The 27,870-nt window shown below is 36.5% G+C and overlaps 2 protein-coding genes across 4 annotated transcripts in view; one reads left to right on the plus strand and one right to left on the minus strand.

Annotated features, from left to right (window-relative positions):
* Positions 1–19,003, plus strand: part of zmp:0000001174 (retinoic acid-induced protein 2) — a 20,359-nt gene extending 1,356 nt beyond the window's left edge. Inside the window, exon 2 of the mRNA XM_067370432.1 lies at positions 12,026–19,003. Coding sequence (XP_067226533.1) covers positions 12,105–13,817 — 1,713 coding nt within the window. The 5' untranslated portion in view covers positions 12,026–12,104 and the 3' untranslated portion in view covers positions 13,818–19,003. The remainder of the gene's footprint in view (positions 1–12,025) is intronic.
* Positions 19,004–19,646: 643 nt separating this feature from the next.
* Positions 19,647–27,870, minus strand: part of LOC137008722 (polycomb protein SCMH1-like) — a 28,026-nt gene continuing 19,802 nt past the window's right edge. The window contains exons 10-15 of one of the 3 annotated variants that reach the window (XM_067370430.1): positions 26,133–26,336; positions 25,885–26,046; positions 23,990–24,118; positions 23,625–23,834; positions 22,203–22,366; positions 19,647–20,556 (exon numbers count right to left, since the gene is read on the minus strand). In XM_067370430.1, the coding sequence (XP_067226531.1) occupies positions 20,431–20,556; positions 22,203–22,366; positions 23,625–23,834; positions 23,990–24,118; positions 25,885–26,046; positions 26,133–26,336 (995 nt within the window). In that variant the 3' untranslated portion in view covers positions 19,647–20,430. Of the gene's footprint in view, positions 20,557–22,202; positions 22,370–23,624; positions 23,835–23,989; positions 24,119–25,884; positions 26,047–26,132; positions 26,337–27,870 lie in introns of all 3 variants that reach the window. The other 2 variants (XM_067370429.1, XM_067370431.1) reach the window with 2 other exon arrangements.

Genomic DNA, 27,870 nt, shown 5'->3' on the forward strand with positions numbered 1-27,870 from the left:
ATGTCCTTGGTAACGTTCCGTCGATTCAGTTAATCAATGCTTCCTCACGGACTCACACGTGCACTTTTAGAAGCATTAGGTCACGTTTGCAGGGGTTGAAAGCTTTAGGGGTCAAAGCGAGGTTGGGTTTTCTTGACCTTTGTGTGCACGCGTTGGCAAATACAAAGAAAGACCAGCCATCGTAAGTTCATTAAACTGGCCTGAAGGGCAGTCGTTCACACATCAGCACCTGTCAACACACACTCCACGCTCTTCTACCAATGTATAGCGTACATCATAAGGACATTTGGTCAGATTTTCAGCATTTTGAAATGAGAATTTTTCAAGTCCAGTGATGTCCAGCCTAGGAAAATTGACATCTTCACCCTTAAATGTTATTAAATATGTTGTAAGAATATTGCAGTCAATTGTTTTATTTGTGACGATAATGCAGTGAATCATGCCAAATTGTGCCTACATCATTTTTGCCCCATCTGCCATTACAAATAAGTTATGAACAAGAGAGAACCAATCAAATATTAATAACTGATTATGATGTATTTTTTTATTTTGCATAGTAAAATAAAACCGTAGCTGAAGTTTGCCTTTTTTGCCAAATAATTTAGTCAGATAAATACATTAACAACGTTTAGTTTTGTTCTTCCCTCATATATAAAATATTTAAAAAAAATATAATATTTGCCTCATATTTTGACAGTTTAATTGAACTTGTAGGGCCATTAATATAACTTTTGCCCTCTACATATATTATATTATATTAATTATATTATATTATATTATATTATATTATATTATATTATATTATATTATATTATATTATATTATATTATATTATATTATATTATATGATATGGAATATTCACAATATATTCACAATGATTTTGCTTGCAATGGAAAATTAAATTAAAATTCTGAATATTGAAATGATTGATGATTGATTTATTTTACCATTAAGTTTCCAAGCGTGATTTTATATATATATATATATATGATGTTTTAGTAAGAATATAAGCTAGAAAATAACAAAAATGTTGCTTTTTTTATTGCTGTAATATTTGTGCAGTTACAATAAATTAAAATTATTTAATATCATTCATGTTAATCTAGTGAAAAAAAAATTAATTTGATCAATTGAACTAGATTTTTGCTGTATTTGACTTGCATTGAACATATTTACTAGTAGCTGCTAATCAACTATTGAGCTTTTTTCAGCTGTATTTCCCAGCCCTACTGTACATATTTGCTAAACCACAGCGAACACTCCTAGAGAGAGAGAGAGCGAGCAGAGGTTTGTAGGTTCAGAGATGATCCGTGTAATTCCCGACTAGTTGGCTAATCTTATTTTAGGCCTGAAGCCACGAGCGAGTCTTTCAGGAATGTCGTGTGTCGCCGGCGTCAGACTCGCGGTCCCCTCGTCTTTTGGCTTGAATCTTTAAAGTGCGGGAGGAGGCGCAGCACCCGAATGCTGTCGGGTGAACGACCACAAATCGTCAGCAAAACATTCAGATGCAGATCTGTCTGTTAAACCGCTGAAACAGGCTGTTATACTGATCAAACTGAGATTTCATCAGTTTTAGGCCTGAATATTAATGATCCATAGTGAGAAAAACATACATATGAGCACATGCAAGTCTCAATAAATCTCACATAATGCATTTACTGTTGTGTAAATGAAGTGTTTGTTTGTCCTTAATGTCAGTCGCAGAATAAATTAATCTATATATAAATCAATCTCTCTCTCTATATAAATATAAATAGCTGTTCTCTCTAGCCTGTTTCAGCCGGGCGTCTGTCACACTCTCCTCCGGCTGCTGGACTCAGATCTGTGTTCAGCATCACACTGAGCAACAGTAACAGTGGTTGCTAGGGTAGTTGCTTAGGTGTTGAGAGTGTTTTAAGGATGTTGCTTAAGTGTTAATAAGATCATCTGGGTGGTTGCTAGGGTGTTTTGGGTGGTTGCTAGGGTATTGCTATGCAGTTGCTAAGGTCTTCCTCCAGGTGGTTGCTAGGGTATTGCTATGCAGTTGCTAGGGTGTTTTAGGTGGTTGCTAGAGCATTGCTAATGCAGTTGCTAAGGTCTTTCTTCCAGGTGTTTGCCAGGGTGTTCAGAGTGGTTGCTAGGGCATTGCTTATGCAGTTGCTTAGGTCTTTCTTCCAGGTGTTTGCCAGGGTGTTCAGAGTGGTTGCTAGGGCATTGCTTATGCAGTTGCTTAGGTCTTTCTTCCAGGTGATTGCCAGGGTGTTCAGAGTGGTTGCTAGGACATTGCTAATGCAGTTGCTAAGATGTTCAGAGTGTTTTAAGCATGTTGCTATGAAGTTAATAAGATCATCTGGGTGGCTGCTAGGCTGTTTTAGGTGGTTGCTAGGGCATTGCTAATGCAGTTGCTAAGATGTTCAGAGTGTTTTAAGCATGTTGCTATGAAGTTAATAAGATCATCTGGGTGGCTGCTAGGCTGTTTTAGGTGGTTGCTAGGGCATTGCTAATGCAGTTGCTAAGATGTTCAGAGTGTTTTAAGCATGTTGCTATGAAGAAGATCTGGGTGGTTACTAGGGCATTGCTGTACAGTTGCTAAGGTCTTCTGGGTGGTTGCTAGGGCATTGCTATGCAGTTGCTAAGATGTTCAGAGTGTTTTAAACATGTTGTTTGAAGTTACAAAGGGTCTCTAGGTTATTACTAGGGTATTCTGGGTGGTTGCTAGGGCACTGGTATACTGTAAAGGTGTTCAGAATCTGTTGCTATGAAGTTAAGATGCTCTGAGAGGTTGCTAGGGCGTTGCTATGTGGTTGCTAAGGTCTTCTGAATGGTTTCTAATGCCTTGTAGGTGTTCAGTGTTTGTCAAACACTCCGTCACAGCTTTCCCTAGTAAATCTAAATCTGAGACACTGTAGAGGCCCAGAGCTACTAATACCATCCACTTACATCACTTCCCGGGACGTTTCATCTTGCATCACCTGATACAGTACAGATGCATTTGATTCAATTAAAAGTGTTCTGTCATGTCCATTTCATGTCTTTTTGCTAGCGAGATGCTCTCATTGTTTCCTATATAGATTCTGCTATGGGCCTCTGACCCTGTTGTCATAACAGCAGGCTTGAGTTACCGTGCATGAGGAACATTTACTGTTAATGATAATGGATGTATAGGGACGAGCTATCTGCTGTCTGCCCCACACAGATCACATTACCTCATATTTAATTAAAACGCCCCTCCAGTTGAACCTATTTATAGCATCTGCCACCACAGTCCACTGGTGGGGCATCCCACTAAACCACTGATCTGAGACCAGAGGTTTTTTTATGTGTTTTATGTGTGCTAAAGTAAGATCAGTCATTTTTTACACACAATTTTACCTTTAAATTAGAGAAGCACTGATGTATCCGAAAGCAATTATTTTCATTAGGCCATTAGGCTTGCTGTGATAGTCGGTGTTACCAGTGTTCAGCCGCAACCGTCGTTTTGATTTTTTATAGTAATAAAAATTATATAGTTCAGTTAGTGAACAGACACAACAATTAAAAACTGAACGTGTCCGCTCAATGCGGTGTGAGCCGAACGAGAGTCGCAGCACAGATCAGCAGCAGGAGTCAGATTTCATTTATCACGAGAGTGAGGAACTAACAAGACAATAGCGGAAGATTTGGTTTCAAAGCAAAATATAAAAGCTCCTATTTGGCGAAATTTTGGATTTAAACCCAATGCTAATGACAACCTGCAAAGTTGTTTTTTTTCTAGTTGATGTGTTTTTCAGTAAGAATAATAACGAACCCAACATTCAAGCAATTGCCGCCCCGAATTGGTGCTAATTTGAAAGCGAAAGTAAAATGGGCATGTCCACTGGTGCGAAACTCCTGGATCAAGTGTGCCGCTCATGTCCTAAAAAGTGAAGGCAAAACATTTTGATCGCCCCCTGGTGGCTGGCTGCAGTATAGGTAATAAAGCGCGCCCTCTCCATATAATTGAATGTGACGTGAGCCGAACTAAAATATCCAGTTACCCTTCAAATGATTGTTTACGAAGATGGTTTGTCATTTTAGGTAGTCCTTATCCATACTGATGTATGTTCAAGTGTTCGTTTTTTCTAATAAGTTTGAATTTAGTTATTTATTTGTGGGCGGGCAACATATGGGCAGGACTAGTGTCAGTTTCGTTAACGAAATCTATGAAGGAAAATATTTGTTGATGTCCTTTTTTCCATGACTAATAAAGCAATGTTGCCAAGCAACGTTACAGAGCGATATTGCTTGGGAACTTTCCCTTTAAGAATGGGTAACAAATTCCGATCCAAAGTATCCAGATAGAAATTTGGTGCCCTTTCTCAATGAGAAAGTACCCAAGCAACATTGCTTGGCAACATTGATCAAAAAGTGTATCATCACCTTCAGACGAGATGTTAATGAGACGACACCAATGTCATTAAACGAGAACTGTGACTATATCAGACTGTTTTTATTAAACTTCTATGAGCTTTCATACTTGTGGTTGCCAGATATCAGGGTTTTAAATCCCCAATCAGAGCTTTTAGAAGAGCTTTTCTGCCTGGTGGTGGTTTAATTAATATTTGCAATCTGGCAACCGCGCACGTGTTCTTTCTACGCTCTGAAAGAAGCGCAGATGATCTGATAACCGACATACAATTAAGATGGAGTTTATTGATCTCCACTGAGATATTCTGCTTAAATTAAAGTGTCATTCAGTCAGTCTGTTTGTTCACGAGTCGCTTGCGCTGTTTGCTGTGACTAAATATGCCATCAAACCTTCTCAGTGATGAACTGTAATAAATACAAACATGAATCTCAACTATTGCGGTTGCTGAAGAAACTTACACAACCACTGTACCGTCTTTTTTGCTGTTGTTTTAATAGAAAAATATTAATGTAATTTGGAATTGTTGGATGACTAGGAATTTCACTATTAATTTTTGAGAGAAGTTTCTTATTTTACCAGTGTAAAACAAATCGCATATAATAAATCGGCTCACTAGATGAAGTCAAATAAAGCATGCGTATGAGTTGACATTCTCTTGATTTGTGCTTGTAATGAAATGTAAAAATACATTTCTCAAATGACAACAATCATTGTGATTTATAATTTTAAGTCAAATAATTGTGATTATTAATTTAACCATTATGTAGCATGACAAAAATGTGACTAGTTTTCAGTGACTAAAATGCCCAGACATTTACTTGACTAAAACTTGACTAAACAAAAACATGACAAGGTTGACTAAATATGATAAACACTAAAAAGAATGATAAATATAAAGATAATAATAAAGAAATAGTTCTAAAAATCATTCTAAATATAAAAGAATAGCACTGTCCACACCACGGCTATAATAACAATATAGAGAAACGATATTGTTAGGTTGGGAAGAAAATGGATATATGGAAAACAATCGGTCATACCCTCGGAATAAATGCTGAGAATTATTAACGGAGATTATTATGCCAGGCTAGCAAACAGTTTATCAAAATGATTTCAGGTATCCAGCACTAGTTTCAACAACATTGTCTTACATCCTTTGAATTTGCATTTGCACAGACTCATGCTCCAAATGACGTGATCCGTGCAAGATGTCAGCGGTTATTACTGGGATATTTTGCCATTTTTCTGTAGTGGAAAGCAAGTGACTGTGCCTTTGTCCACCCACTCTTCTCTGTAATCTTCCTCTCGCGTCTGTCTGTCTCGGGCCGTGCTGGGCCGTGCCGTGTGGACACAGAGCTCCACACAAACACACCATTCATGGACTGATAAGATCCACACGTGCAGCGGTGACCCTGAAGCGGGCAGAACCAGCAGGTGGTGCGGGTCCAGTTTTCACCAGAGCGATTACAGCGCTGATGTCATGAAGGGAGCTGTAGAACCGTTAAAGCATCTGGTTCTAGATTAAAATAATAGACTCTGGAGACTATTTGGGTCCTGTTTGATTTAAAGCCTAGTGATCTGTCCTGCTGAATATGTTCCACTAGAACAAGAAAAACACCATAACATGATGCAGCAAAGCTTTGTTGCTGTAATACATGCTCAGAATAGCTGACCTGGGGTCAGGTCCTTGTGTAAACACCATTTAGTTAAAATGTGTGTAAGTGTGTTTGCTTACTACAGTTTCATGTTTCTTAACTATATTCTGTCCTCATTGTAACATGACTGTGGGAATCCTTGACAAACCTGCTGGAAGCTAGTTATTTTAGCTTTTAAATACAGAGATTTTTCTTACTAAAACTCATCGCTTTGCTTTAGAAGTCCTTTATTAACCCCCTATTTTTATGATGGAAAGATGCATTTTTTGGGGCTTCAAAATCTCGACCCCCATTCACTCCCATTATAAAGCTTGGAAGAACCAGGATATTTTTTAATACATCTCCAGTTGTGTCCATCTGAAAGAGGATAGTCATATACACCGAGGATGGTTTGAGGGTGAGTAAATCATGGGAAAACTATCCCTTTAAGTGCGCACTACCCACACACTGCTCTTATTAGAGTGTCTTCTGCGAGTGTGTTTGAGGGGTGTTGGATGCACCACACGTGCTGTAGATTTGCGATGTAAGAGGCACCCAGAGGCAATTCTGCCTGCGTTCTTCTTCTTCCCAGGCTTATTTCAGCCTTCCTGAATCACTTCCCAACCCATAAATCCTTTAGAAGTCTCAGTCCCCGGGCATGAGACGGCTGACCACGTCACACATGGATGCTATTTTATTACGGGAAGACCCCACTGGAGCGCTGACAAAAGAAGTTACGGTAGACCCTTTATGGATCTTTGTATAGACATGATCAGTATGTACATCAACCAAAGAAAGGGTTCAGCTTTCAAATGGTTAATCTGATTGCTTAGGCAAGCATCACTATTACAGCTGCATTGGTTCTGGAGGGACGCCAACACTGATCACTGATCCATAATTATTAAACTTTGGCTAAACTTCTTTTCTAAGCAATTGGTTTTTGGATGATAAATAGCCATAAATTCCCATAGACTTGCATTGATGGAGGTATCCAAGCCATATCTAAAGGCCATATTTGCACTAATAGTTTGATATCTAAATGAAGATTCATTCTGTGATGTAGACCTCAGCTTCCTATCGCCAAGAGACTTGTTAAGCTAGTGGAAGCCTAACTCGGCTAATATCCTTACAAGATAAGATAACTGGGCTGTATGTGAGATCCGGTTGGTGGCGGATTCAAGAATCATTTCTGGGGGGCAAAACGGCAGCTTCAGCATGCAGCAGAGGGGATGGATTTATTATCCCTGCGGTTGGCATGACAACAGCAGCCTGTGGATGGAATAGAAGATTGTTGCTAAATTGTTCCATCTGTTCCATTTTCCAGTTGTAGTTGCCCAGGGATTTGTCTTCTATTATCTGATAGATGAACTCCAGGATAGATTCCTCATGAAACCATGTTATCATATCACGTCTGCAGCAAACCAAAGCGCCAGTTATTTGAGTAGCCTAAGTCTTACATTGTGTCCCATTTGAGTCAGAGGAGGTCAGTCTATACTGGAAGTGCCTGTTGGATTGTGCCACCTTCACTATTATTTGTAATATTAAAAAAATATAAATGTTTATTTATTTACAAATTTGTATTCATATTTATGTATTTATTTATACATAAATATTTATTATTAATTTAATACATATAAAATACAATTTTATATAAATTATATTTATATAATTTATTACAAATTATACTTTATTTATGTACAAATATTTATAAATAATATATATTTATTTATACCTAAATATTTATTATTAAATTAATAAATATTAATAAAATAAAATATCTATAGATTTATTTTTTATATATAAAATATTTAATAAATTGTGTTCATATATATATATACATAATATAATAAGTATTATTTGTAATACTTTATATATATATATATATAAACCTTATTCTTTATAATATAAGTAAACTGTGACACATAATACCCAAAAATTATTCATACACTTTGACCTGACCAGGTTTTGCTTAAGTGTTATCTGAAATAATTAAGATTAAGAGCTTGTCATATTTTATTACCATGTTTTTTTTGTTGTTTTTTTAAACTATAGTGAATAAACTGAATAAATGAATGAAATGTTCAAGGTGTCTGAATAAATTTTGGTTTGATTTATAATTTGGTTTAATATATATATATTAAATTGTATAAAAAATGAAGTTTATATATGAAGTATTACAAATAATACAATTTTTTATTAATATAACTGGTATATATATATTTTTATCATTGTTACTTCTAATATATATGATAACCAGTTAAAAAAAAGTAAACAAAAATAACTCATTTTAAAGTGAGTTATACCAGTGTACCAGTTCCAAGTAGTATTTTATTTTAATTTTAGTATTAAGCTCATAGCAGATTTGTCCGTGTTTGTGAACATTCAATGCTTCCCGTCTAGACAGTGTTAATAATCACATTCCAGATTGGACTAGCATCAAAGCTCAAAATTCACTTCACTTGATCTGTACGAAACACTTCCAGTAAACACCATCATTGTGATTCAAAGTTTCACATCTGTTTCGTTTTTGCTTTTTTGTTTGCCAGCCACGTGCTTTTGTACTGACAGCTAAAGTTAGTCATATCCTAAAATATTCATTAAGACATCTTGCTTGTGATGCTATATCCAGGTCATGTTTAAAAGGAAAAAATAGTTGTTGTGCATATCAATTTTTGTTTTGGGATGCCATTGATAGTTTTCACATTTTTATTGTATGTAGCATCACAACAACATACTTAATTTAGCTTTAACGGCTCAGAAAATTGAATCTAAAATCACATGAGAGCAATTTTCCAAGGTTTTTTGTTGCATGACCTTTGAGATGCCGCAACAGCAGATGGTGCGTTTGGTCGCTCTTTTATCTGTATTCTTAGGTTACTGTAATGTTTTTAGCTGATGAAGTGTAGAGATCTAACCAGTCTCACCTGCTGCTGTGAACACACACACACACACACACACACTTGTGCTTCTGTAATGCTGTTTGCATTAACCGTCTCACACTGCAGGAATCTGTCGGCCCATCTGGAACGCAGTATCTCGGAAACAAATCATACAGAGGGTTTGGCGACCCACCTTGTTGGCTTTCCAACGGTAGATTGTAATTTATCGACTTTTATCCCAGCTCAGGATTTATTTCAAAGTTTTTGGCTGTTCCTCTCAAAGATTGTAATTGGGTAGCATTTGAAGCATGTGCTTGTTTTCCAAAGACTTCAACAAATGCACTGTTTTGAGCCAAGTTACGTCACTCAGCGCCTTTGGCATGGAGAATACGGAGACTAAGACTAATGCTAATTTACTTAGTTTTTCATAAACTTTATTTAGTTTTCTAATAAGGCATACACTTCAAGCATGAGAACAGCAAGGAGAACAACAGTACGGTACAATCAATCAAATGTACACCAAAAAAATTATGTAAAAGTCGTCAAAGATGCATATCCCTACAGCAACACAAGACCAGTACGAAGTGATCATTCCCAGCTGGTCTTATGTAGTCTTCCAAATTTTCTGAAATCTGACTCATTGTTTGCAATAAATCATATTCTCTTTATATGTAATACCATTCAAAAGTTTGAACTGTAGTGTAGTGTAATGTTCATCAGCGCACCTATATGTTTAAATCTACAAGTGGTGTGTAGTCAAGACTAGCGTTGTCGCAATACTGGAATTTTCAACTTTGACACGATACCTTAAAAATTGTTACCATTTTGATAAATTTTTGATAGACTTTATTTGAATCGTTGATTTACATTTACATAAAAAAGACAAGTAAACGTCAGTAATAAAATAACAAATAAACAAATCGCAAATGATAGCACAAATAAAATAAAGAAACAAATTAAATAAACGCAAAAAGGTTTTTCAGGTGGGTCTAATAGTAGTATTCAGGTAATAAATACTATAGAAATAAAAGTTATCAAATGTAAAATAACACTGGATAGTTTTCATTGTAAGAATCAAATACAAATTAACGCTTACAATTAAAGTTACAAAAGTTATTCAGTTGAGCAGCGAGTGTTTTTCTCTTTTGTTCTTTTATTAACATGACAGACAGCAGCAGGTTTATTAGGCTGCTGTCACTTTAAGAGCTTATGCACGGATCCAATATACTGTTACACAACATGCATTTTCTCATGTTCCAAATCTGACTTTTTTTAATTGAATACTCTGCAAGACAGGCATTTTGGCATAATTTTGTATGTATTTGACAGTTTAAGCACAATAAGCCATGAAAAATAACTAAATTTGGTACTCGTGAGCTGTTTGAGAGGTGGCTTTATGTGCGCACCACTTATTATAGATCAGTGGTGCGCGCACTTTTGGTGTGAATGTGAAACCTGCGAGAATGACCAAAATTATGTGCAATACAAGCACCGCTATTCAACCGAAGCAAATGAGATGAGTGAGTGAGAGGAGGCGAGAGTGAGTCAATTTGCCATTGGAGAGAAACGAGAGTGAGAATGCGCAGCTGGTATCGGTGTATCAATACTGCAGATATGGAGAATTGGGACCATTTCAGATATTTCAGTATGGAAACACTGAAATATCGATATTTTTGACAACACTAGTCAAGACTGTTATTTTGCATTTTCATTCTGATGGAAGGTCAAGTGCATTGACTTGTAAGATGCAGTATTGTGTGAAGTGTGCTTGGTTGTGTACTGCACATTTTGGCCAGTGTAACTGGTATTCCATACATATGGAACATTCATAAAATATGCTTCAGAATATAGTTTGAGACAAAAAATACTGCAAGGCAGTTTAGAAGTCACACTCGACTATTTAGAGAGGTCTGACCTTGGATCACTTTTTCTAAACAGCAGCACTCAACGATTGAAGGTTGATTTAGGGTCGGGGTGAGGCACTGTCACTGAGTAATCGGAGAGGAGCAGATGTGTCGAGGTCGTCTGCTTCCTTATCTGACTTTTTCCACTGTTCTTCTCTCAGTTTGGCAATGAAAATTCACTGCTTTAGAAGTGGTTCTGAAATTCACCCTGGGACACAATTGGTCCTAAATCAGTTGGCAGCTTTCTTTTGTTTTGCAGCTTGCCTGAAAAAATGCAGATAAGGCAGTTCTCGCTGCGCTAGCATGAGCCTGCCTCCAGCCTTCATCAGCATTGCATTTATATTTTTGAATGATTTACTGGTGGAAAAAACTCAAATTGCTGCTCTTATATAATCTTGGAAACATTGCCGATAAAATCATACGTTAATGAAACGTTTTTGGTACTGAAAAGTTGGTTTTAGTGTTGTTTGTGGTTGATGCATGTGTTCATGTCATCTTGTTAGAATTCAAAAAATGTTGCAATGTTTAATGGGTACTTGACGCAGACCAAAAATATGCTGCTTTGAAAGCTGTTATTTTGAAACATTGTGCCCGTTTCTGCATCCCTTAATCTCTTTTATCTCACATTTTTGCACTTTGTTTTGATATCTTTCTCTCTCCCTCTTTTTTTATTTCTTCCCCTCTCTTCTTACTTCAAGGTACTCTCCTTCTTTCCTTCTTTTCCTCTGTCTCTCTGGCGTTCTTTCACTCTCTCTGTGTTTGCCAGAGGGAGGTTCACTTCGTAGTCTTGGCAGCATTTTGTGTAATAAACTCCACACTAATGCTGGCTCATAAACAAATAAACCCAGGCACTCTGCGACGTAATTTCATCAAATCCTCCCCCGTGCTCTCTTTGCTCTCCTCCCAAGCCAGTGAAGCCATCTGTCTGTGCGAAAGGTTCCCAGTCTTTGTAAACTCTCTTCTGGTGTCTCCCATAATTCTGTATTTGTGTCTGTGATTCCACTCTTGTGTCATGACATCATTCTAAAAGCTTACAGCTCTTGGTAGACAAAAACAGATGGCTGAACTGTTAGCAGGAAAGGAAACAATATCTCTTTGGTGCCTTGTTAGCTTTGTGTATTAAGTTATAGAGGACAGGTAAGGATAAAACAGATTAAGAAGGTTTACCAACAATTACTATTGTGGTTTACAACAATACATTTGTCTCCAACTGCTAATCCACTTCTCCTATTTGATTCTAGGGTTTGTCCTTCCAACTGAAGAAAACCATGAAATCTTCTACTTACAGGACCTGAAAGAGATTTACATAATCAAGATACAATGGAAGAGCCGTTCAAAGATTCTGTAGCCGTAGACATGGCGAACCCCCAGGAGGAGGTCTGCAACGGTGGAGCCGCCACCACCACTGATGCAGTTGGGAAACTCGAAGGGGATGCCACTCCAATTATTCCAACCGAGACATGGAATGTCAGCTCTCCAACTATCACAAAGCGATCCCTGTCACCCCTGCTAACAATACAGGCCACCCCAGTGGTGACCCCGGCTGCTGAATCTCCCAACGGTGTTGCCCTGAAGGTTGCTACAACTGTGCTTCAGCCAATCTGCTTGGGGGAGAGTCCAATGGTGTTGCCCATCCTTGCTGGTCCAGCTGCCCCTCAAGTTGGACAATCAGGGACAACTTCATATCTGATGACTAGTCAGGGTCCTGTGTCCCTACCCCTGGTCTTGGAACAACAAGTCCTCCAACATTTGAATCCTCAATTGCTTCAACAAACAGCAACTTGTCCTCTCCCGCTACAGAACAACATCCTGTGCCAGAACCCTTCCCTTGCTCTTGGACCACCTCCAGTCCTGGACCAGAAAGGCTCAAGTCCAGTGTTGGATACTAGTCTACTGACTCTTCTTCAGAACCCTAACTTTGCAGCAATCTTGCAGGACCTCTTCCCTGGCCAAGGGAACTCCTCACCCACTTGCCACCAAGCGTCTTCCCCGCAAGTAGACCTTGCCTCTGCGTTCCTTTCTCCTCCACCTCTCTCGCACCCCTACATTTCTCCACTAGCCCCTCTGGTGCCTCCAGCCACCCTGCTCGTGCCCTATCCCGTTGTGATCCCACTTCCAGTGCCTCTTCCAATCCCAGTGCCAATCCCAGTCCCAGTCTCCATGTGCAAAGACTCAAAGGTTGAGGTAGACTCCCCGAAACCGACTTGTACTTCGAGCAAAAGCACACAGACGTCACCTAGTGACATCTCCCCTCATTTGACATTAACCAGCAGGGAAATGGCAGTAGTCCAACAACCTCTTCCTTCTTGCTCATCCCCTGTAGTGACAGACGGAGAAGTGCTAGACTTATCCATAAGGACGCCTCAACCGTCAACGCTTGTGGATGTTCCACAAGGGATCCAGCCGTTTCAGCAAGACAGTGTCCTTGATTTGTCTGTACCTAGTATAAGAAAGACATGCATCCAGTCTTGTAGCACGTATGGCCCATTGGCCCCAGAGCGGGATAGAGTGTGCCACATTGGGGACGGTGTTAGCGGTGGGGCTTTGGCTCTTGGGGTTCTTCGGCCAGTAGACTGCTCGCCAAAGATAGATACTAAACTGCTGAGTGGTTTAGCATCTCTAGAGTTCAGCAGACAGCACAAGTGGGTGGTAGACAGCGGTCATGGTAGCACAGTAGCTGGGACAGTACATGACTCTGCGCTCAGCGGAAGCGGCAACATCGAGATCGTCAGCACGTCACAGACTGCCAAAGTCATTGTGTCTGTCAAAGACGCCATGCCTGCCATTTTCTGCAGCAAGTTAAAAGGATTGTCAGGCGTTTCTACAAAGAACTTTTCCATTAAACGTGACGCCAGCCAGGGGGGCTTCGCGACACTGCCCAGGGTCCCGGGGGATCAGCGAGGAGAATCAAGTGACCCGTTAAAAAAGATCTCTAAAAACAGAGGTATCAAACTGAAGAAAGTGAGCTCCCAGGAGATTCATATACTGCCCATAAAAAAGCAGCGACTGACAGCGTTTCTACCCAGAAAATAACACATGCTCTTGCTTTTAGTGTGAGAAGGGAAAACCAAGGACATGAGCAAAGAAAAAGCTACTGAGGTGTAGCTACAGTGAAAGAAAAAATTGGTGCAAGAAATGTAACCAGGGTATGATGATGCTAAATGCATTTCTGGCAGAAGTAAGGCCTAAAGCTTGTTCTCCAAGCTGTCCAAATGATTTACATGGATGCAGGCCGCCTCTGGTCTGACAGTTTGCCATTTAATCCATTCATTATAAAGCAATCAGCTGAAGTCAACAGAATAATGCTCCAAGTAAAAGAACCAATCTGAACAGGCCAAACTGCACTACTACTGATATTCTTTAGCATTTGCAGCATTATTGCCAGAATCTTTTCCCTTCCTATGCATTTTGATTTTGGTCACACATCCTCATGAATGATTCATCACACTTAATCTGCATTGTCATTAATATGCATGAGATCAGTTTTGAAACCTGGCCAGCTGTCAGTGAGAAACATGCAGCACTGACAAAGTCTCCTCTTGCTAATATGCTTTTGCGGAACTCTTGCTCTCCCCTCGCTGTTTACACTTGGAGTGCAAGACGTTTCCCATTTTTGGTCCTAATGAACTGTAGAAGGGAACCGTGACCTTTTGCTTCCCTAATCACTGTATTAATCAGTGGGGCATTGGAGCGGAGCATCCTCTTTGAAGAACAGGAGGGGTAAGCAGTTAGCATGGCAGCCTGATAATGACTTGGCAAAGCGCAGACCTCAGTTTCATTAAGTCTGATGATTGGAGGAAATGGTTGTCAGTAGCAACAAAACGTAGTCTTCATCATCCTCCCTTTGGGGGGCAGAAAGCCTCCCCCCACCCACCCCCAACCAAATTAAAACTAAATAATCATCAGGGGTTCGTCCCTAACGACAACAAATCTGAGTGAAATGGCTTATTAATGCTGTTTTTATGGCCGTGGGTTCAACTGCAAGAAATATTTTAGGTTTTTGTCAGCCAGCTGTGTGAACAGTTTCAGTTTTAACAGTGTACAGATTTTAATGATCTTTATAGCGATACCTACAGTGTTTTGGATGCCGACAATGGACCTAAAGAGTTCTAAATGAAATCCCTTAGCGAGCATTATGGTCATTTTTTTCTTTCCATTCTTTATACATGTTACTGGTCTTATTGTGCAAGAATCATCAGTGTATGTTATTCCACATGTTTTGTAGTCTTTCATAACAATGAGATGACTTTTATTGCCTTTCTGGGTGATGTCAGCAAGGTTGCACAAGCAATAGGCTAATATTAAGGCTATTTAGTCATTGTTTTAATCTACTGTTCCAGGTAATGCAGCCTTTATAAAATCTTGATAATAGATAATGCAGCAATTTAATGCCAAGTAACATTACTGGAATACAGTTTACGGCAATAATAGCAAATAATAATAGAGCTGAAAAAGAAGCATTAACATTTGAATATGTGGAGATGTTCTTCAGGCTGAACTTGACCTTCAGTCCCAGTCAAAAAGCCTCTTCAAAAGTGTAAGCTGGTGATATTTACATTTAGGTCTGGCTTCATTCTCCCTCTTTTCATGATCAACTAAAATTCTAATGGATAAAATCAAGTGCCAACCGATTGTGAACGCTGCTTCAAGGCACTAAAATCTGTATTATTGTAGCTTTCATGTGGTTGTGATGTTTTCAGTTGACTGGTGGTTTGATTGATAGTGTGAGGGCGTGTTTCGAACCACAGGTTTCCACCCTCTCATTAACCTTCTGATCATCCCAGCCAGTTTAGTAATCAACTTATTAAAACAGTTGACAAACTGAATACTTAATCAGCCAAATTTAGCCCCATGAGCATGTTATAACAAACATTTTCTCCAAGCAAAATCTAAATGTCTTTTTTTTTTATTTGTGGGTGCAATATGATCTTCACATGCTCTTGACAATTCACCCAAAATATAATTTCCGAACTTAGTAAGTCAAATATTTCCTATTCTATAGGAAACGATGTGTATGTAAAATAATTTAAGAGCATGTCCACAGCGAAATAACCAGCTTTTCGCTTTAAACCTGTTATCTTGGCCTACGGCCAAACCAAGATGAGTCTAATTTGGTCACTGATGAAGATTTCATGTTACATTGAGTACCAGTATGATGAACTGGCTCACATGAGATTTTCCTTCAAGCCACTTTCAGCAGAATTAAAAGAAACACACCCTCAGAATAGTCCATAGAAAGAAAAATGAAAATGAGCCAGGATTTATTTGACATGTCAGTATGAAATGTGCTGACTGGTGTTTACGTGTTTGTTTATTGGAATTCCTGCCGAATGAAAATCAGGAAGGCGTCTCAGTTCACATTGAGCCAGGAAAGCGTTTCATGTCGAACTGACTGAACTTTCTCAAAATAGCAAGTATTGGTTCAATCACTTAACACCAAATATATTTGATGAACTGCTGTGCAATTTTCCTTGTTTTTTTCTTGTCAGTACTGAAATGTGTGTGTGTGTGTTTTAACTGTAAAGCCTTAAATCATTTCCCGGCATGTGATAGATTTTCACTCTTCCCAGATTTACACGAAAGAAAAAAACAATCACCATCAGCATGAACACCAGATGAATAAACCATGACTATTTCTATGATGTGAATTCATTTATGTGTCAGATGACCCTCCAACTCTTTTATAGGTACTGAAATTTTAAGTATTGAATGTTTTTTTTTTTACCATGAACAACTTTTGTAAATAACTGAATGGGTAAAAGAATGAAAAAAGAGAGTCTGGTGATGTTTTAAATTATTTATTTATTATTTGTATCATTTAAAATGTTGAAAATGTGTACGTGACGAATGCATTAGCTTTAAAAATTTCATGATTAAAAACGTCTCTGGTATCAAGAACGAAGCTTGTTTTTTTTTTGTTTTTTTTTGTCTGAACTTTTGCACATTTCATGACAAGTATTGATATTCAATCGTTTGCTTAATCTATATGGCACGACATTACGAATACATTTGATTTTTTCCAAAAAAAAAAAAGGTCAACAAAGAAACGGAATAGTCTAAACAATCACATTCACGACTAACTCGAAATGCTACGTTACAAAAGATGGAAAAAAACCTGAGAAGTCTCAAAGTAAAGCAAGGCAGTTTGAACCTAGTTATTTAAAATGGACATTTCCCTCCCGGTAAAAAGCGTTGGAAGGCAGTCCGAGATATATTCAACAACCAATCCCAAAATAAACAGCCCCCGTAACGTATCGTCACATTTCCCACCTCCATATACAACATGTTTAGCTTAAAATATTTCTTCTCTACAAAAATGTACATTCCTGTTGCTGAGTTTTATGGTTAAACCCATAATACACCATTGACGTCTGATCTATCGATGCAAATGGTAAAATATCAACATAAACTTCGAGATAAAGATCGGAGGCCAGTGCAAAACACACCGGCATTCACATTACATCAAATTCCCACTATTTTAGTGATATTTCTAATAGTTCAATGACACCTACAGAGGATGTTCTCGAGCATCTCGCAAACGGTTTCACATACAGTGTTTCCATCTCTTGAATACTGTTCTCCGGCAGTCAGGTTAACATCTAACCGTGACTTTACAACACTTCGTAACACATATCATCTCAAACATTCCCAAGATAAGAGCTCGACATGAAGGCCTCAGAGAAACATCGAGTTTCTGTAACAAAACCGAAGCCAAGTCAAACAACATTATCTCCTCAGAACCTTCTGGAACATCGATACTCGTGACACTTGAAGACTAAACAGAGATTTTCCTGTCCTTCAGTTCTTTAAAGAGAGCCGAAGGACAGGAAAATAAGTGGTGATAGAAAAATAATAAAGCACACGGAAAACTATATAAGATAATTTATAATCAATCTGACATTTTTCAAAGCAAAAGGGCGATGAATTTCAGCTTAAAGATGTATGCATTTGAATTGCATATAAAATTCCCATTCATTTGAATTACATAGTTTTAACATAAACTAATACTTTTAATGTGATGCATATTCATCAGGTCAGATTTCTGTTTAGTGCCACATTAATATATTTATCATCAACAAATTCAATTGGTTTCATCTACATACATTTGAACTAACTGAATAATGCTCGTTCCACAGCTAGACATATTTTAACCATGTTCAAACTTTTTAACTGGATAGATTTTTCACAATTTTGCTGATTCTAAGCAATCTGAATAAATGCAATTGAAAATATGATTATATAAAGGGTTAGTTCACCCCAAAATGAAATTTCTGTCATTAATGACTCACCCTCATGTCGTTCCACACCCGTAATACCTTCGTTCATCTTCAGAACACAAATTAAGATATTTTTGATGAAATCCGATAATGACTTTATTCAACAGTATCTAGTGATGGGCGATTTCAAAACACTGCTTCATGAAGCTTTACAAATCTTATCAAACTGCCAAAATCACATGAACCATTGAAATTTCGAAACGTTTTGAAACACTTATGAAGCAACAAAGCCTCGTTTATTGAAATCACGTGACTTTGGCAGTTTGATACGCACTCTGAACCACTGATTCGAAACAAAAGATTCGTAAAGCTTCGAAGCTTCATGAAGCAGTGTTTTGAAATCGTCTATCACTAGATACTGTTGAATAAAGTCGTTATTTTGGGTTTTTTTGGCACACAAAAAGGGTTCTTGTTGCTTCATAACATTAAGGTTGAACCACTGTAGTCACATGAACTGATTTAAATACATCTTTAGTAGCTTTCTGGGCATCTGAAAGTGTTAATTATCTTCACTGGGCCATCAGATTTCATCAAAAATATCTTAATTTGTGTTCTGAAGATGAACGAAGGTCTTGAACGACATGAGGGTGAGAAATTAATGAACTAACCCTTTAAAGAGAATCCAATAGATGCAATTAGTTAATAAACTATCCCATGTTTTTTTGGGTGCAGAAATCTGTTTCTTACCTGTTTTTGGTTTATGTATGACTGATAAATAAATGGATGGAAATTATGCAATTCAATCACATAAATCTTAGATTTAGGCCTAAATATTTTGAGTGCATTGGTGTGATTTACTTCAGTTTGTTGGAGAACGTTCACAATATTCAACAACATTGTTTTGACAGTTTGAAATAGATGTGTGGAGTGAAAACTTTTACACTTTTAAAGGATTAGTTCACTTCAGAATCAAAATTTCCTGATAATTTACTCACCCCCATGTCATCCAAGAAGGTTTTTGAGGAAAACATTCCAGGATTTTTCTCCATATAGTGGACTTCACTGGGGTTCAACGGGTTGAAGGTCCAAATGTCAGTTTCAGTGCAGCTTCAAAAATGATCCCAGACGAGAAATAAGAGTCTTATCTAGAGAAACCATCGGCTGTTTTCAAAAAAAAAAAAAAATTAAAACGTATATTTTTAACCACAAATGCTCTGTGATGTGCCACCATTACATCATCACATTGGAAAGGTCATGCAAGAAGTAGGGCGAAAAACTAATTTTCTCCTCCAACTTCACAAAAACGTCCGATAAATCATTGTTTTACAATTTTTTTGCACATTCGCTTTGTAAACACTGGGTCGGTACTTCTGTCTACGTCACGCATGACATTTCAAACGTGATTACATAATGCTTAGCACATCACAGAGCAGTGCAAGACAAGCATTTGTGCTTAAAAAGTATATAATTTTTATTTTTTTTTTAGAAAACGGCTGATGGTTTCTCTAGATCAGACTCTTATTCCTCGTCTGGGATCATGTAGAGCTCTTTGAAGCTGCACTGAAACTGACATTTGGACCTTCAACCCGTTGAACCCCAGTGAAGTCCACTATATGGAGAAAAACCCTGGAATGCTTTCCTTTAAAAACCTTCATTTCGTTTCGACTGAAGAAAGAAAGGCATGAACGTCATGGAGGTGAGTAAATTATCAGGAAATTTGAATTCTGAAGTGAACTAATCCTGTAAATTTCATTTTTGACCAAGTATCTTACAAACCCTTTTCATTTGTTCACAGAAACAAGCAAGGGTTTGTTTGGTCAAAAACACTAATTCTGCCATGAAAACGAGCAGCGTGAACATTCTTCGAAACGTCTCTTTTTGCGTTCGACGGAAGAAACGTCATACGGTCAACTTTTTGCATGAACTTTTCCCGTAAGATCGCTTAAACATGACCTGCGAAACTCAAAGGCAAAGTGTTTGTTTGACGCCAACTGAATACACAAACGATTTGATGGAATTGCGAAAAACGAGATTTTCAGTGGCTGTAAGCGTTTCCAGAAACACCGGTGAACTACTACAACGTCACAGGGAGGTAGAGCGATGAATCCGACTCAGAAGCGGCCACTATCGATGAGATAATCGGCCCGTAAAGCCTCAACATCTTTGGGGAGACGAGATCGCAGGAGGTAAGAACTGACTTCCCGTTCGTTCCTGGCGAGGAGGTACGATGGTCGTTCACAGAGAGCGGCACTAGAGTTCCTCAGTGTGCTCCGGTTGCAAATGAACGTCCTGGAGAGATGGTGTGTGTGTGTGTTTCTGGAGAGACGAGCGGCGTAGTGTGTTCTGAGCGCGTCCGCCGAGCAGCACACAGTGATTTCCCATCAGCCCCCTCTGTAGCAGCGTGTGGGTGTGGAGGTGAGATTGCGTGTTCACTGCTTCCCCTGCTTGAGTCTCTCGATGTGATGGCAGAGCTTGAGCGCCGGTCCGAGCTTCAGCCCCATGTACTTCATCACCATATCACTCCTCAGTAACATCAGAGCTTTACCGTCGATCTCCTGCAGAGAGAAAGAAAATGAGTTTTACCACAGTTCAAGTGGAGTGAAAGAGACGCTCTGAATGAAAGTGCACGTTCACTCTCTGACAGCAGATGGAACAGCAGAAATGCAGCGGTTACCCCGGAAACTCCATAAACAAAGCAACTGCGCTAGTTTTTAAAATGCTTCAAACAAACATTCATTTTTGTAATCTCAATGTTGTTCATCACAGCACCAAATACTGAATACTGAAAGACTTAATAGGCTATTTATTTTCAAACTTAAACATTTTTATGTTTTAATCTGGACTACAACATGCCCTAATGATTAGAAATGTTCTGATTATTTGTTATTGTTCATTAAAACTTAAAGACATACGGCTTCATTAGTTAACATGTTAATTCATTATTACCAAACTGACAATAAAAATACTTATAAAAGCATTAATTATTCTTAGTTAATGATAATTTCATAGTTACTGCTTAATAACATTACTAAAATCAAAAGAACTTATTTAATGGACCTGAGATCAAACTAACAATGATCAGTTGTGTTTCTTAACTAACATTAACCAAAAATAATACTTTAGTAACAAATGTAGCTATTGCTCAATCTGAGTTAATGCATTAAATAATGAGACCTTATAGTAAAGTGTTTCCTGTTGATCTTTATAGCCTAATTCTTTTGCATTTTAATCTGTTTGAAAATTTTAAACAAACATTCAGATAGGGCTGTTAAACGATTAATCATACAAAATAAAAGTTCGAGTTTGCATAATATGTGTGAGTACTGTGTGTAATTAATATGCATATATAAATACACACAAATTAATGTATATATTTAAGAGAAATATGTTATTTATGTACAAAATATTTGTATTTATATATAATATAAATTATATAAAAATATAAATAAATACATATACTTGTAAAAATTTCTCTAATATATGTGTTTGTATTTATATGTACATAATAATTACACACAGTACACCCACATATATTAGGCAAACAAACTTTTAGTTTGTATGCGATTAATCGCGATTAATCATTTGACAGTTATTTTTGTTATTACAAAAAGAGTTCTTAAATCTGTTATACTGACACTTTTTTTTTGGAAACTTATTTTTATATCGTTATAATACCATATACCGTGATAAAAGCTTCAGCAATTAATCACAACATGAAAATGTAATACCGTCACATGCCTAGTGGCGGCCAATCAGAGCTTCCGATTTATGTGACCAACTTGAAAATGAACCTTCTGTCATCATTTTTTCACCCTCAAGTCATTACAAACCTGTAGGATTTTATTTCTTCTGTTGTGATTGGTCTGCTCTGCTCTGATTGGTCAAAACAGTTCTATTACACACTGCTAGAAAGGTGTAAAAGCATAACAGGGGCACTTAAATTCATGCTTTCTCTGCATAATAAAAGTAGTGTATTTTAATATAATAAAATCGAGTTGATCTAGCAGCACTGTACTTTGTTTCCCGCAGCTGTGAGTCTGTCCAGACGAGTGTGTGTGTGTGTTAGAACGTGAATCTTGCCGGTTAAGTCTAAACACTGATGATACATGTTCCCGCTCTCCCTCCCGTCCTCATGCCGCGGCTGATTTAGTGACAGGTATAAAAGCAAGAGCGTGTGAAGGTCGCTCGGTAAATCACTGACGTGTTTTCTGAAGAGCTCTGCGTGCGGGGCCAGGGCTGTGGGGTCCGCGTCCCGCACAAACTGCATCACTTCCTCTATGGACCAGGAAGACGGACTCCTGCCGGGGGTTCTGGGAACGCCACGCTCCGCCGCCGCCGCCGCCTCGGGACCCGTGGTAGAGCTGGCTGCTGGAAAGAGAGGGAAGATGAGTTTGATCTGCAGCTCATGCAGTTTCTTCAGCCTGTCTGTCTCTCAGTCTTTGATGTTTTATCTCCTGTCGGTTTCTGAAGATCTGAGGCTTCCACTGAGACGTGAAGGTCTTAAAGGTGTCGCCATGAAAAACAGGATTTGTTCTTCTGAAATGAACAGTTTGATGTAGAACAGGGCGATATATCTGAAATATCATCTCATAACTTTTTTTATTTTTTTTTATTTTGTGGAAATTTCAAAACTAAAATGGTTTATATTAAAAAAACTGATTTTGAAAAATCCAGTAACTTAAATACTTTACGAATGAAAAGTGCTTCATTTGATTATTTTCTCGTTTACTTTGATGGGCACAAAGAAAAAGATCAGATCAGAGATTTTTACTTCAATAATATATTAATATTTACTTGAATTCATCCTGAGATTTTAAGTTGATATTTCAATACACATGTTCACATTTTTTTGATGTTGGTTAATGGTTACATGATGCAGTTAAATTCACAAATATCAAAATTGTTTTATTTTGATTGATTTTATTGTAATATTATAATAATACTAATTATAATAATATATTATTTACAATAATATTTATAATATTTATATAATTAGAATTATTTACATTTTTATTATTTAACCTATTATTTACAATAATTATTTATATAATTTGAATTATTTATATATTTTTAATTATTTAAATTTATGATGTAACTTTTTTACAATAATTATTTATATAATTGGATTTGATTATTTATAAATAAGAATTATTTACATTTTATAATTTTACTAATAATTATTTTACAATAATGATTTATGATTATTTTATTATTACTATAAAACAATATTAAATGTTTTATGATTTTATTAACTATTTTACAATAATTATTTTTATTTAGATTTTTATATTATTTACATAATTAGAATTATTTACATTTTCATGATTTAATTAATTACAATATTTTTTGTTATTTATTTTTTTTATTATTTATATAATTAGAATTATTTACATTTTTTATGAATTAATAAAAAATATTTTACAATGACTATTTATATATATATTTTTTTATTATTAATATAATAAGAATTATTTACATTTTGATGCTAAATAATTAATCAAATGATTTCATTAATTGTTTGCTTTTCATCAACATCACTTTGGGAAACGGTGAAGCAGATGAAGTAATCAGTCTGTACAGATCAACATTAGGAAACACTTTGAAATCATGTGCTGCTGCTCACCCTCCACGCGCCGGTGTGTCTGTGTGGGGGGGTTGGAGGCCTGTCGCCGTAGAGGTGGGCCGTTGCCATGGTAATACGGGCTGCTGGGTGGTGACTGATACTCCGAGGTGCTTCTCAAGGTCTGTGGGCGGGGCGTCATGGAGTTGGAGGCGGAGTCCATGAAGCGCTGCTCCTTCAGTAACCCGTTCTCCTCTGGAGGAAGAGTCTCGGCTACACACACACACAAACACACACACACATATTCAACATTCCTCCTCCTCCTCATAATTTGAATGTGTAAGAAAGCTGTATTGTCCTATTAAACAAACGAGTAGCAAGTTCAGCATGCGATTCATCTCTAACGTGAGGCATTGACCCTGACGCACCTTCTGACGGGTGTGTGTCTGTGTGCAGGAGTTTAGGGGAGAGAGGAGCGCAGTACGGCGGAGAGTCTCTGGAGATCCGCTTCACAGCCCGGTTCAGAGACGGCCCGTCTGACATCATTTCCTCTTTAACTGCACACAAATAACATGACAATTCAGCACTTCATCACAGTCATGGCTTTACAAATCTGTTTCCTCTGTGGAAAACAAAAGAGTTCAGAAGATTTGAGAAGTCATTTTAGTATTATATGCTATCATAATATCTATTCATATTTTCAATGAGCTTTTATTTGATATTTTCATCAGTTTTCATTGTAATTTCAGTTTTAGTCATTTTGTTATGTGCTCTAACTTTTATTTTATATTATTAGTTGTCATTTCTATTTACGTTAGTAATTTTGTTATGTGCTTTTGTCATTTTTTACTTGTTATTAATATTATTTATATACCATTATATTATTTATTAATATTTTAAATTGGGTTTTATTTCATATTTTCAGTTTTCATTTTAATTTAAGTAATTGCTTTGGTCATTTTTATTATTATTATTTATATACTTTTATATTATTTATTAATATTTTATATTAGGTTTTATTTTATATTTTCAGTTTATATTTTAATTTTTTGAAATTTTGTTAACTGCTTTTGTCATTTTTAGTATTATTTATATACTATTTTAGTATTTTTCTTTATTAGCTTTTATTTTTATATTTTCATTTTAGTAATTTTGTTATGTGCTTTTGTCTTTTATATTAGCTTTCGTTTTATTTATATACCTTTATATTATTTAGTAATATTTTAAACTAGGTTTTATTTTATATTTTCCCTTTTAGTTTATGTCCTATTGTCATTTTTTATTAGTTTTTAGTATTATTTATATACCATTATAATATTTCTTAATAATATTTTAAATTGGGTTTTTTTTTATATGTTCAGTTTTCATTTTAATTTAAGTAATTTTGTTATATGCTTTGGTCATTTTTATTATTATTTATATACTTTTATATTATTTATTAATATTTTATATTAGGTTTTATTTTATATTTTCAGTTTTCATTTTAATTTTTGAAATTTTATCATCTGCTTTTGTCATTTTTTTCATTTTTAGTATTATTTACGTATATACTATTTTAGTATTTGTATTTTGAATTAGCTTTTATTTTTATATTTTCATTTTAGTAATTTTGTTATGTGCTTTTGTCTTTTCTATTAGCTTTCCTTTTATTTATATACCTTTATGTTATTTAGTAATATTTTAGGTTTTATTTTATATTTTCTGTTTTAGTTTATGTCCTTTTGTCATTTTTTAGTATTATTTATATACCATTTGATTATTTATTAGTATTTTAAATTAAGATTTATTTTATATTTTCACTTTTCATTTTAATTTTTGTAATTTTGTTATGCGCTTTTGTCTTTTTTATTCACTTTTTAATATTGCTAATACATTTCTAATATTTTTTCCATCCTATATTTATCTTTTTTTTTATTTCATCTTTATTTTAATGAATGAAAATGGTCTTTAGTAGTAGTTTTAGTGTCAGTTAACAGTCTCAACACGGTTTGTCACAGATGCTCTCTTCTATATAATGAAAGAGTAAGGCTCCAGAAAGCACAATGAAGCCCTGTAAAAGTAGTCCTTTAGTCTTCTGAAGTCATACAGTAGTTTTGTGTGATGATGAGTGGCACTGAAAATCTTGCCTTCAGCTCGACAAACGAGTGTCTTCTAGATCAAACTGTTCATCCTAACATTTCCTTTTGTATTTCATGGAAGACTTTAAATCAAACAGATTTGGAGCAACTTGATGGTGATTATTCCTTTAACACAATCAAGTGGCAGATCATAGCATCAGAATATCAGACACCGAACTGTGGCCAGTCTGAGCCCATAAATGTACCTGATTTACCGCGGTCATAGGTGCTGTGTGGACTGAACGGTTGACTGCTGAACAGATTATCACACAGCAGGTGTCGACACACCAGTTCCAGAAAGCGCAACACACACCCAGCGCTGGACGCTGACGGCAGCTTCACCAACCGCGTCCCGCCATCTGTTCGGACTAGAGACACACAACAATACTTCATTACCGGGAGTGTGTTTGTTGTTAAAGAGCACCTATTATGCGTGTTAAATACTTGTGCGTACCTCTGACCATCTCTCCTCCACCGCCCTGGCTCTGCAGGCATCCCAGCAGCACTTTGGGTTGGTACGCGCAATCCAGACAGGCCTGAACCGTCTGCTGCAGAACCAGATTCGCCGCCTCCGGCCCGAAGTGATCCGGCAGTCTCTGAACCCGCTTCCGGTCCAGTTGTGGGCCGCAGTTCCCGTGTTTGTTCACATACACACACACTGAAGGAAACGGACACGTGTGTGTGAACACTACTGTAATCTACTCCATTAGAGCAGATCTGAAGAGAACTTCATTATTCTCATCATCCACATTGACACCATATGGTTAAAAAAAAAAGTTTATTATAATTATGCAAGATGATTTTCATGGTGATTATTTTGGTTAGAAAGTCTCATTGTTTTGATCAAATAATTGCATATTAAGACATAACTATATAGTCAAAATAAAGTCACTGCCGTTATGCACTACTGCCATACGGTTACTTCTTTTTTTTTGGATTACTGCATGATTATTCTTAAATTACTGTGGCTATATAAGTTGATTACTATAGTTATATAGTCTGATTAAAGTACTTATATGGTCTGATAAGTGTAGTAGTCTGATTATTGAGGTTATCTAGTCTGATAATTGTAGTTATGTAGTCTGATTACTGCAGTTACTGTATGTAGTCTACTCACGGTTATATAGTCTGATTACTGTAATTATATAGTCTGATCATAGTGGTTATATAGTCTGATTATTGTGGTTGTATGGTCTGATAATTTTGGTTATGTTGTCTGATTACTGCAGTTACTGTATGTAGTCTATTTGTGGTTACATAGTCTGATTACTGGGTTATCTAGTCTGATCAGTATATAGTCTGATTATTATAGTCTGCTCTATATATAGTCTGGTTATTATGGTTGTATGGTCTGATAATCGTGGTTACAATCTGATTACTGCAGTTACTGTATAAGTCTACATTGTTATAGTCTGATTACTGAGGTCATCTAGTTTAGTCTGACAATTACGGTTTTATGGTCTGATAATTGTGGTTATGTTGTCTGATTACTGCAGTTACTGTATGTAGTCTATTTGTGGTTATATAGTCTGATTGCAGTATTTATATAGTCTGATTACTGAGGTCATCTAGTCTGATCATAGTGGTTATATAGTCTGACTATTATGGTTGTATTGTCTGATAATTGTAGTTACAGTCTAATTAATGCAGTTACAGTATAAGTCTACTTATTGTTATATAGTCTGATTGTTGTAGTTATATAGTCTGACCATAGTGGTTATATAGTCTGACTATTATGGTTGTATTGTCTGATAATTGTAGTTACAGTCTAATTAATGCAGTTACAGTATAAGTCTACTTATTGTTATATAGTCTGATTGTTGTAGTTATATAGTCTGATCATAGTGGTTATATAGTCTGATTATTGTGGTTGTATTGTCTGATAATTGTAGTTACAGTCTAATTACTGCAGTTACTGTATAAGTCTACTTATTGTTATATAGTCTGATTGCTGTAGTTATATAGTCTGATTACTGAGGTTGTCTAGTCTGGTCATAGTGGTTATATAGTCTGATTATTATGGTCATTGTGGTTACATTACATACTTCTGATTGCTGCAGTAACAGTATATAATCTAATTACAGTATGGTTATATAGTCTGATTTCTATAGTTATTTAGTCGGACAATAGTCATTAGGGCTGTCAAACGATTAATCACAATTAATCGCATACAAAATAAAAGTTTGAGTTTG

This window comes from Chanodichthys erythropterus, chromosome 20 (genome assembly GCF_024489055.1).
Source record: "Chanodichthys erythropterus isolate Z2021 chromosome 20, ASM2448905v1, whole genome shotgun sequence".
NCBI classification, from domain to species: Eukaryota; Metazoa; Chordata; class Actinopteri; order Cypriniformes; family Xenocyprididae; genus Chanodichthys; species Chanodichthys erythropterus.